General features: G+C 38.2%; 1 protein-coding gene across 7 annotated transcripts in view; it reads left to right on the forward strand.

The window, feature by feature from the left end:
* LOC124804797 (clathrin light chain) overlaps nucleotides 1–12904 on the forward strand; it is a 60272-nt gene that overhangs the window by 29252 nt on the left and 18116 nt on the right. For all 7 annotated transcript variants that reach the window (XM_047265128.1, XM_047265131.1, XM_047265127.1 and 4 more), the window contains one exon: nucleotides 5078–5113. In XM_047265128.1, coding sequence (XP_047121084.1) covers nucleotides 5078–5113 — 36 coding nt within the window. The remainder of the gene's footprint in view (nucleotides 1–5077; nucleotides 5114–12904) is intronic.

Below are 12904 nucleotides of genomic sequence, written 5' to 3' on the forward strand. Positions count from 1 at the left end.
CAAGTAAATACGGTAGTCTTTGCTGCCATTTTTGTTTTCTGTGGTTCAAAATGATGGAATAAGTACTGTAGTGTACGTCTTCTTGCTCTGAAGATGGCAGATATACAGCTGAAATTTAAAAAAAGAAGTAAAGTTTATGCATCTGCACTGCCAAAATTTTTTGGATGAATTATTAGGTTGTGAAAAGTCAAGACGCATTTCTTGAACTTTGTTTGGTGCTGCTATTTTCTTTGTGAACATAAAATTCCTCTAAGGAATGCTATAAACAAAAAAGCTTGCATAGTTTTTTCTAGTACTCTTTAGTACCCATGATGCTAGCCAACTCTTAATATGAAAAACATAATTTCCTGTGCTAGTTGTAACACAGTTGGCCCCTTTAACTGATTCCTTCAATACCTGAGAAGTTTGTGTAGTGATATTTCTAGTGTTGTACTTTAACTCAGTACTAGCTGCATTTCTGCTGTAATAAAGGTTAGTCCCTCCCAATTTGTTGCAGATAAAATAGTTCATCCCTTTTTTTATGTAGATGTTACCTCTGTAATTGATTTACAGATTTCCATCTGTACAGTTCATGCTGTAAAGTGTGCATTTGGGAGTCATAGATCCAGTTTGCATCATGAATGAGATTTCTTTGTTTTGGTATTTTATGTTGGTCTTTTTCACATGTTTTCATAGTCCATAGACAGAACTTTGTCTGTTTCATAGTGGCATACTCCATCAGAATTTGTAGGAACTAGAGCAAAAGTAGTGTTTACTCTTCCTGTTTGTTTGAAGCTCCTTGTTCACACTTTACCACTTTTAGTGGATCATTCGAGAGTTGCATCACATTCTCCAACAATCTTCTGTAGTAAATCTTCATGCAGTTCATCTTATCTGTTTAAGTAAAGTCCACTGTTCCTCATTACCACATCTGCTACACAAACATTGCACAACTCTAGTCGTACCAATGACAATCAATATCCTTGACTGAAACCATTTTTACATTTCTACACTTTCTCTATTACCTTTATCACATTCTCTAAATGTAAAACAGTTAATTGGTGTCAAGTACACATTATGTATAGAGATCTTTGTTTACTTGTTTGCACGCCACCATTTTCGGTAATGAAAATTTTAAAGGAGATGAACTGTTAGACATAGTTTTATTTGGTATAAGAACACTATAATTGAGCAGCAAGCCGTAAAGAATGCAGTAAAAGAAAGCAATTGCACCGTGTGAGAGTCAAAGAATGAAGTACTACGTGCACTCCTCCTGTCTTCCTGCCTCTTAGACAACTCGGCATTACAGTTATTTAGTGGCTTTTAGTGTGTTAATTTAGATGACAACTAATCTGTTGATGTAGATATAGAAGATCTGTACTGGACACACACTGGTGAGCCAAAACATTGACCATTGCTAACCATTAGATTGTATACTTCATGGTATCCTTGTGGGCACATGACACAGTAAGGAAAGTATGTGATCAGAGCAGAGCCTAATGGGGAATCATTCTAGTGATACAGGGGAAAATCCATTGGTATAAGGGACTTTGAGAAAGGGCAGATAATGGCATGGTTCCTTGGAACAAGCATTACAGAAGCAGTGAAGCTGGTAAGTGGATGATGTGCTATTGTAGTCAGCATCTGTGGAAACTGGTTGAAGGATGGTGAATCCACGAGTAGGCAACAAGGTATTAGAATTCCATGTCTCATCACAGAACATCACAACGATACCATCTTACAGCAGGATAACTAACCATATCTCAAGATCAGAACTATGCTACAGTTATTTGAGAAGCATTTGATAATGCACTGGTGGATGTCTTAGCCAAAGGTTTCCCCCTTCTCTAAAATCGATAGAACCCATATGGGACACTGTTGGGTGCCAGCTCTTTGGGCACCAGATTAGCAATTGAACAAAGATGCTGTGACTTACCAAACGAGAAAGAGCTGGTAGATAGACACAGTAATAATAAATAAATAAAAAAAACACACACACACACACACAAAATTCAGGCTTTCGAAACCCACGGTTGCTTCATCACAAGAGAGGGAAGGAGAGGGAAAGATGAAAGGATTTGGGTTTTAAGGGACACACACACACACATCCATCCATCCATCCGCACATACACAGACACAAGCAGACATGTCTGTGTGTGCGTGCGTGCGTGTGCGTGTATACCCGTCCTTTTTTCCCCCTAAGGTAAGTCTTTCCGCTCCCGGGATTGGAATGACTCCTTACCCTCTCCCTTAAAACCCACATCCTTTCGTCTTTCCCTCTCCTTCCCTCTTTCCTGACGAAGCAACCGTTGGTTGCAAAAGCTAGAATTTTGTGTGTGTGTTTGTTTGTTTGTTTGTGTGTCTATCGACCTGCCAGCGCTTTTGTTTGGTAAGTCTCATTATCTTTGTTTTTCGATAAATTTTCCCACGTGGAATGTTTCCCTCTCGAGAAACCTACCAAGCACTTAGCAAATCGATGACATGCAGAATTTCTGCTGGATTGTGTCAAGAGTGGACTAAAATGCCATTAATGTTTTGGCCCATCAGTGTGTTTCCTTGCTGCCAGTTCATCTATGTTCTTTTTTAATGTCCACTGCAGTGGACAGCTATTAATGGTCACTTATTTGGAGTTTCCAATCAGTCGTAAGGCTGCAAATGCGTGCAGGGCACAGTACCAGTAGGGAGTGTCCACTGAAGTGGGCTATGTGCATTTGCAGCTTCGGAATTGATTGCAAAAAAGTGACATTAACAGCTGTCACAACCACAGTGGGCATGGGTACCACAGGGTTAACAATAGTTACAATACAGTTAAATATACAGTGATAATTGAATATTAATAATCTTACAACTAAGTGTTCTCCAAATTTATGTGCATCAGCAGTAGCCTTTAACAAAATGAATTGTGATGTCACCCAATTTCCATATCGATTGGTCCAATAAAAGTATTATTGGTTTTGTGAGTTCTGTTCTTTCTCATTGCTGATACAATATCAGCAATTTTTCTTTGAAGAAATAACTTACTTTCAGAAGTCTCATATTAAATAAGAATAAATTTCCTTCAGAAAGTGAACTGTATTGTATTGTTGCACTGTAGCATCTATTGATGTTACATTGTACTAAAACTATTATCTGGATAATGCTGTCAGCTGTGTGGATTGGTTATTTTGACAATATCTAAAAACCATAGGTTATGGAAACATCCACTAGTCATGTTACAGCTGAGCTGTTATTTTTGACAACATACTAGTGAAGTTTAAATAGCTGTGTTAGTGATGGTTCCCAAGTTCAGGTGCAGAGCAGAGACAGCATTAGAGCACTAGTTTCACCAAACTCAAATCGTTTGACTGCCTAGAAGCTGTGCAGTGATAGGTCTCTGACAGTGGGTCACTGTCTGAATATGCCCAAAGATTTTCTGTAAACTGCTTGCAGCTGTAATGCTCTGCATGTTAATTATTATTTGTGGGCAGTTGGCCCTCCAGTTGGAGAATCTTACTTCAGTTTTCTGATTCTTTCACATTGTTACTAAGGCAAGCATTTGTTGCAAAACATAGAAATTGTTTCTGCCAACTCATTCTTTTCCTTACAAAGCTGCCTGCAGCAAAATGTTTGTATTGTGCTCCACTTAGAGCCAATTGTATAAAGCATTGAACCTTGTGTTAAGACAGAAAACAACCTTAGATGAAGCTTAACCTGGAAATCTGCATTGTATATATATGTTGATTCTAGACCATTTCACCATGAAGTCGGATCATATTTGACGTGAAAATTCGCGGTTCAAAGTCAGCTTCAGCTCTAATTATCAGTTTATAGTGCTACTATTCATTGCTTTTGTTTTTAGCAGATATCGAATGAAATAATAAAGTTTTAACTCAAAGCACACTTAGCAGTAAAGTAAGAAAGCAAAATTCGAAATATTTGCGTTCAACAGTGAAGTACAGGAATTTTGACAGTGGCCAATAATGATTCAATATCATTTACATATGTAGCAGTAACCATGCAATTAAAATCAAATTTGTAACTACCGAACAAGTCCTTAAACTGCTCTGACAATTCCATGTGTGTTTATAAATAGAATGTAGGAAAGAGTTTTGAAATACTCTAACCACATACTTTGTTCCGTTCATTTAGTTGGGTTGGAGGTTGCATTGTAGACTGCAGTGCAGATCATCACATGCTCGAACCCACGTCAGTTCTTGAAATTTTTTCCATTTGTTACTACTTTCTCTACTTCACTTGTCGTAAAGATCATTGTAACAATATTACCAAACCATTCTATACCATTGAAACCACACCGTATTCTCCATTTTCCAATTGTTCTGGACCACTGTTGGCAAAATTCTGTGTGCCGTAACACTAAGCGATGTGAATTACATTGTTTTCTTTCATTTACTTTTCAAATATCTGAGCATTCAGATCCTGAGGATAATGATGAGAATCAGTGAACTGCTCACACATTCCGTGAAAGGGTGCACCCATTCTCGGAGATAAATAACAAGTTTCATTTGCAAAAAAGTGCTGTAGAGCAGTTGAAACTAAGGCTCAGACTATCTAATGAAACCAACCACTGACTCCAGTGTGCATGTTGCTGTTCAGATTAAGATTTTACACCACAGGAGCATTTCAAATAGTGGTTGGTCATATTTTTAAAGCAGACATAGCACCAGCTTGCAGAGCTCTCCATAAGGTATTGGCCTTATGAGAGAATTACCCAACAGCAACTTCTCTCCATGGGGCAAAAGGAGATGCAAAAGTCAGTCAGTATACTGCTTCCTTAGTATTTCTTTGTGTATCTCTTTCCCTTTCTCACATGAATCTTGTATTCAGACAGGGATACTTGTAGTAAACATCAGGGTTCAAAAGTGTTTGTTCCTGTAGCAGTAAGCTCGGTTGTCTCAGAAATTCAAGTAAATGTTATTTCTCTCATGTAATAAAGTCTGCAAGTATATAAAAGAATACTTGTTCTAATGGTCACAGAATTGTATTGGAAAAACTGTATTGCAGCATTATTGAAAAATTGTTATGAAGTGAACATTAATGCAATTAGTGGCTCTTTCTTCAATATTTTGTTTACTGAAATGAAATGTTTTTTCTTTACAAGCAAAAGTTCAGCTGGATGGTTTAACTAGTCAGCCAAGTAAGTGTGCTTAAAATGTCTCCAACAATAGTTTGCTTTGATACCATATTATTATATTATTTGGATGCTCATTGTTCTTCCTTTGTTAATGCTGTCAGAATTACAATCATATGTTGAATAAATTCCTTTAATTTTTCTTTATCTGAGGGTGTTCAAATCTTTTGCTTTTAGTATCACTGGTATTACAGATTATTTGGTGATATTACGAGGGTGGTTTGAAAAGTTCTTGGAACGGAATAGAAAAAAAGTACGTACATCACTGAAACTTTTTATTTTTTAATGTAGTTTCCTTGTAAATTAATGCACTTGGTCCAGTGATGTTCCAGTGCCTTGATCCCATCTCGAAAATGAGTTTCCTCCAGGCCCACAAAATAGTTGTCAGCTCTGGCTATCAATTCATTTGAAGTGAATTTTCCATCCACCAAGAAAAATTTTCAGTTTTGGGAAGAGATGGAAGTCTGATGGAGCCATATCAAGTGAATGTGGGTGTGGCAATAATTAATACCATAGTTCGTGTATTTTTGCCATGTCCATTCTCATGTGTTTACCTGCGTCAAGGGTCGTGGCACTCACCTTGCAGATAATTTTTTCATTTCTAATTCTTCAGTTAAAACGTGACATTTGGCAAGCGTGAGCAATTTCATGCACTTTCAATCTGCAATCCTCCATGACCATTTTGTGCACTTTTACGGTGATTTCCGGAGTATTGGCACATTTTGGCTGACCAATGTGCGGATCATCTTAGCTCCCCCAACAAAGTTTTTAATTCATTTGTCCACTTAGCAACAGTTGAATATGAAGGAGCAGAGTCCCTCAGTGTATTCTGGAAATTAGCATGAATGTCCTTTGCTTTCACACCTTTCTTTACGAAGTACTTCATCGCTGCTCATATCTTGATTCCCCCCCCCCCCCCCCCCCTCAGAAATCACTACACAGGAACAACAGAGTGACATCACTGATCACTGCCACAGCTCTCTTCTAAGAGCACTGACGTGGCACGTGTTTACAGGCAACAGACCAATGAATATCATGTGAACAACTCGTTGTGCTAGCGCTGACTTCTTGTAGCGATTCAGAGAACTTTTCAAACCACCCTCATAAGTTTATTGGACATAGGCAAAGGTCTGTGCCATGTTTCTGTGCCGAATGTTCAGTCTTCTAAGGCTGGAGACATCAGATGCTATAAAGACATAATTAGTTAATTCTGAAAGCTTACATTTTAAAATGTTAGGCACAGAAACCGCCTAATGTCTAAAACCTTGTATCACTAAGCATGTAAAATAATTTGATTAAAAGTAAAAACTCACCGATCGTAGAGGATTTGTGCTGTTAACACAAACATAAATAAGACTGGAAGCTTCACTACCTTTTTGTATTACACACACACACACACACACACACACACACACACACACACACACACACACAAACAAACAGTATTGCAACATTGTGCCAGCTCAGGTGAAGGGCTTGGAGTGGGCGAGGGGTGAAAGGACTGGGGGAGTGGGAAGGAGAGTGCGTGGAGACTGGGTGAAGCCTAGGAGGGAGGCAAGAGGTACACATGATAGGGATACAGGAGCTAAAGGTGGTAGGTGCATAGTATAGAAATGCAACACATTGACACTGGTGAGTTAGTGCATCACACAGTGTTTTGGGGGAGGGGGGGGTTGTTTGGATTGGAAGGTGTGACAAAACAGAGGAAGGGAAGACTGTGTTGCTTAATTCACCATGAGCCAACGCTCTTCCCCACAGTCTCCCCTTCATCTGTTCTCTCACCTCACTCCCAATTCATTTCTTGTCAACATATATCATGCAAACCCATTGGTGCAAGTACATGTTACAGGCATGTGTATATGTGTGTTACATTTATTCTAAATAAAGATTTTTCTCAAAGCTAGTGAATTTTCAGTCTTGTTTTTATCCTGTTGACACAGTACCTCTACTATTCAGTAAGTTGTCACCTTTACTCAGATTTAACAAACATCCGGGATAAGCATGGATTTTTAGTACTAATTGTCTGGGTTTGTAAAAATGTTCAGGGTCTTAGAATTTTATGAATGGTGAGGATATAGTTCTTAGTCTGAGACCTATATGTTAGACATTTGGTTTTTTAACATTCTCTTACACATATCTCGCCCGACTGTGGAACAAGTGCTGACATCGATAGGGACGTGTGGTTAACGGATGTACCACAACTTTTCACTTCGGAATTTGGCAACACAACTGGTATAATGGGTTCATGTTGTTTTCATGCATGAAGTAGTGTGCCTACACATTTTTGATAATTTTTTGTTTATGTTAACCTGTAACAGGAAAAGAAATTTTCAAAGTTGTGTAATGACATTAACAATGCAGTGTAGTGCTAAAAAGGCTACGTTTCCGTACCGTGTCTACATCTACATAGAAAGTGGAGGGTACTTCTGATACTACTGATTCCCTTTCCCTGTTCCATTTGCGAATGTTGTACGGTAAGAATTACTGTCATTCAGCCTCTTTATTAGCTTTAATTTCCCCAATTTTCTCATTGAAATTTCACAAGATATATTTGGGAGGAAGTAATGTGTTGTTATACGCCCCCACCCCCCATTAAATATTCACTCAAAATTCCAGTAGTAAATCTCTGTGATGCACACCGCTTCTCTTGTAGCAACTGCCAGTGGAATTTGTCAAGCATTTCTTTAATGCTCTTGTGCTAGCTCTCGCTTTGTCGTCGATGTCAACATCAGAACTGTCTCTCTGATGCCTTTACTTTACTTAAAGCTAAACTTTTCGTCATCCAACACATGCTCACTTTTCTTTTCCATTCTACTGTGTGACAATTCTCACACTTGTCGGCTCATCTCAAGATGAAACGTGCTGCTCTTCGTTGGCTCCTTCCTCTGTCTGTCTGTCTGCCTGCCTGCCTCTGTCTCTGACCCTCTCTCTCACTTGGTAAGAATTCCAGATTGATGAACAATACTAAAGAATCAGTGGAACAATCACCTTGCAAGTCACTTCTTTCATGGGTAAGTTAAATTTCTGTAAGATTCTTCCTATTTATGTCTCACATCTGCTTTTCCTACTATTTGTTTCATGTGATGATATCATTTCAGATCACCATAGTTTTCAAAGTTGCTCCTAGAATTTTTTAAGACAGATGCTGTATCCAGAAATTTGTCATCAATATTGTAGTTGTGTAGTAGCAGATTTCTTTTCCTTCATATGCACAATATGTTGCATTAATTTATGTTGTGGATCAACTGCCAGAATCTGCATCAGTTATCATTTCTCTGTACATTGTTCTGCAAATCAGTATTCTCCTCTGGTATTACTGCTTTCTTATAGATAACAGCATCATATATGAACAGCTGTAAAGCACTTCCAACACTTCCTACTAAATCATTTTACATACTTCGTAAACAGTAACAGTCCTAGCACACTTCCTTGCAGTACTTCAGGAATTACCTCTGCAGCTGTCAATTTTTTTCTGTTAAGAGCAACGTATTAAGTGATACTTGCAAGGAAGTCTTGAATCAAGTCACAAATATGATCTGATACTCAATCAGCTTGTAATTTTTTCACTAAGTGGCATTGTGTGACAGTGCCTTCCGGAAGTCAGTGAACATGGCATCAAGCTGAGATTATTGTCTACAGCATTACGGATCTCATTGAGGAACAGAGCGAACAGAGTTTTGCAAGATCCCTGTTTGCAGAATCCATGTTGATTTCTACAGAAATTTTAGTTTTCAAAAATGTCATAATTCTTGCATAAGACATGTTCCATAATTCTAAAACAGATTGACTTCAATGATAGAGGGCTACAATTAAGTGCATATGTCCTACAGCAGTTCTTGAAAAGAATGACTTGCTCTTTTTTTAATCACTAGATACTCTTCTTTGTTCCAACAAACTATGATAAACGGCTGCTGAAAGGGAGCAAATTCTTTAACATAATCTTTCTAGAATATTACAGGTGTGTGACTGCTTTCCACTATTAAGATTGTAGTTGCTTTTCTATTCTGTGATTGGTTCTCAATATCTGCCATTTGTTTTTGTACAGCAACTGAAAGGAAGGACTGCATTACAATCTTCCACAGTGAAACAATTTCAGAAGACCAAATTCAGTATTTCAGCCTTGTCTCTTTGTATCTTTCATTTTTGTTCCTGTAGGGTGAGACCAAAACCTCTTGGTTTTCTGTCAGCCCGGTTGACAATATTTTACTGATGTCATTGAACACTTCTCTAATGAACACCATTTCTGAATAAAATAATTTCCAGTGAAAAATACAGCTGAATAAAGTTAATGTTTCAGTAAAATACTTTAACTAATTTCAAAAAGATGTCCTGAGTTGATCACATGAAATAAGGTAAGCGTACATTTACCCCTAAATTATTTACATTCTGTCAGAACTTTCCATACCATATTTGTCACCAAATACGTGGATATTGACTATGGAAGCCTGCATTGTATGATTGCAGGTACAGTAGTACAGTGATTGTCAATAATATGCTATGTAAATACAGGAATCAGTGAAGTGTATAATGACTCTAAATAAGAATATTGAACTAAGTTCCCCCATTTTTTACAGTCAATATCACGCCATTGCATGTATATCATCAACTGTGAAATGAAAAGTGATTTTACATATGGAGTTCTCGTGTACCCCTTAAATCTCTTCCAGGGGAAATTTGCAATTGCATTTTTCTGTTCTTTTTCAAGTCTTTTATGAAAATATTAATAAATATTGAGTCTTAAGTGGATTATTTTCAGTAATGTAAAAATTTTAAATAAGAAAGTTCTACATAGACTTTAGCCCATGACCCTCAGATTACCATTGTGCATGGTTTACATTGTGCCAACCGCTGCTTGGAAACTGCACAATCATAAATGGCTCATGGCCCCGTGGCCTTTCTAAACACTTGTCCATCTGGAGCTCCCTCTTCTATCACTTTAATTTCTGGCCGAGACCTGCATATACTGAAGTGAGATGAAATTAGTGCTGAGGAACAGATGCTGAGATTTAATGAAATAGCTACAGGAATGATTTAGAGCAAGTACATCTGGTACTTCTGTTCTTCAAACCTTTTCTTCAACTTTCTTGTGCTCCACTACATGGCCCTAATTTTCAGTTTCAGTGGTGTCCTAATAATACAATATTAACAGTATTTAAATTTTCCCTGCTTTATTCCATATTACCTGATGCAAACTCCCACAGTGTGTGTCAACTTCTTAGTTACTATACAGATCCTAACTATTTTCCAAAGCTTCTTTTTCTTCCTGTTCTTAGAGTAATCTCATGGAGATCATTAGTTTAGTGGGAGGGCTACACTGTTGATCATTAAAATTTTAATACTGGGAATGATAGTAGATAAAAAAATTACTTTGTGGGTATGCAATACAGTAAGAGTAACACATTTATTATATTTGTAGGTGATTTTGGGGTGTGCAGGGGGTGAAATTTAGTACATACTGTTTCTGCCTATTGCAGCAACAGTGGCTTTAACGTGACTGGGCATTAAGTCAAGCTGAGCTTACATGATAGTGACACTTTTTGTTGTGCCTATCTACAGCTCAGCATCTCTGCTATATGGTGAATAGCAACTTTCCTTCTCACAATATTGTTACATTCCATCCTGGATTTTCCATTGTTTGATTCGATATTGGTACACCATTCTATGCTCCTTCAATCCTATGCCTGCTGTCATCAATGGTGGTGACGTGAATGGTGGTGTGCCGACCGCTCTCCAAGCCTTGACCAGATGTTTACAGTAGGTGAGAGAACAAGAACATGTTGGCCAGTGAAACAAACACGGTCTGTAAAGACAGGGTTAAGCCACTGCCTGTAACACACCTGAAATGTGACATTTTTTGTCCAAATTACCAGCTTTGTGAATCAGTTTATGGTGTTGTGTACTTAATGATACATCATGCGATCGTGCCATATGAAAATGTAAAATGCAGTCTGGTGACTGTCTCCTCAGAGCCTCCACATTTAAATAGATCCGTTGTGCTGCTGCATGTAGAACTGAGATTTGCCCAGAACATGACATGGTGCCATTCTTTCTTCTAGTTTTGTCATTGTATGCCCCATTGTAAGAGTGCCTTTTTAACGACTCAGAGCATGTCATCTTAACAATCTTAAATGGCTGAAAAAATGATTTGTATGTCCTTTCAGATTCTAGTCTAGTCGGGTTGTTGAAATCCTATATGTTGAAGTGTGGCTCTCCTCAACCCTTACAACGGAAACCCCCCATCGCACCGCCCTCAGATTTAGTGGTAAGAGGGCATAGTGGACAGCTTGTCAAAAACTGAACACAGATTAAGCATGAAAACAGTAAAAAAAGTGAAATAGAAACAGTGAATGGTCCAAGAACAAAAGGTGCAATAAAGAGCAGCCGTAATGAGCAACGGTGTCGTGGGTAAGTGGTCATGGTGTTGGACTGTTAAGTGGGGGAGCTGAGTTCAAAGCTCCCTCGTGCCTATTTATTTATTTATTTATTTTTCCACTGTTCGCTGTATTCAAATTTGTCTGTCATGTGTAATGTCCATTTGCAACACTGAGGTGGAAGAAGGGTACCTATAATGAAAGTTGCGTCTGCACCACTACTGTTAGCATCCAAGAGGAAGTGGGTTTCAAATGGGAACAACAAAACATGTCTGGTGTGTCATACACAACATTAGTGACAATGTGTATTTCATATGATAGGACCTATAGGCCTCCTTACCTGATATAGGTATTTGTATGAAAGTGAATGTGATCACTCATAAGGAAATGATGAAAACATACTAGTTTGTCACATAAGCTGCAATAAATGAATGCAACTGTTCATGCTAAGCACAGTTTTTGTGTTCTGTCAAAATGTATGTTTTTAACATTTTTCAAGCTGCGTTCTGTTTTGGAAGTTTTGACTCTTGAATTCCATTGTTCATTTGTTTTCATTTCTTTGAAACATCTATGTGGCATCTAGCCTGCTCTCACCATTCATCACATTTACTTGTGACAGTAAAATATTCTTACCACATGACTTATATTCTATAACCAATGTGTAGTATGACAACTGCCAAGACTAGAGTAACAGAACAAATATTTCTATAACTGGACAGACAGTTTATAAAGTTGTGAAAAAAGAAGTGGTACGATGGGGTTTAGAACCTGGCTCACCTATTTCCTAGTCCAACCCTGTGAGCATGATGCCATGGCTTTCACATTCTCCTGATGTTGCGCTTGTTAAGTCTGGATCCTTCACAGTTTGTTTTGCTGTTTTTTAATAGTACAGTACAATCCACTGGGCCATCTTACCACTAAATCTGAGATGGGTGCTTTGGGGAGATTTCCTTGTTTGATTCCTTATTCATATGACAGTTATCTGATCACAAGCAGCAATATTGCACAATGATAAACCAGTCATAATAGATGATGATGATGATGATGATGATGATGAATTCAGACACATGCTGGTAGAAGTATCTCTTTGCACAAGGCATAACACAATTTTCTCACAAACATCATAATTCAAATGGGATTTCTGAATTAGAAGCCCTCTCAATAATCTTACCTTATATGTGCAGAATGTACACTGTCTAGTCACATTGTGACCACATGTCAAAAGCCTGAATAACCCTTTCTGCAGTCTGGATCACTGCAAGACACACAGGAAGTGTGTCTGTGAGGTTCTGGAAAGTATCAGCAGAGGTGTGGAGCCATGCCAACTCCAGAGCTGTGGCCAACTGGTCTAGGTCTCTTGGTGGTCTGAACAGCCCCATTTGAGATGGCCCTAGAGATTCTAGATTGGTTTTAAATCTGGAGTTTG

This window comes from Schistocerca piceifrons, chromosome 7 (assembly GCF_021461385.2).
Source record: "Schistocerca piceifrons isolate TAMUIC-IGC-003096 chromosome 7, iqSchPice1.1, whole genome shotgun sequence".
Classification (NCBI taxonomy): Eukaryota; Metazoa; Arthropoda; class Insecta; order Orthoptera; family Acrididae; genus Schistocerca; species Schistocerca piceifrons.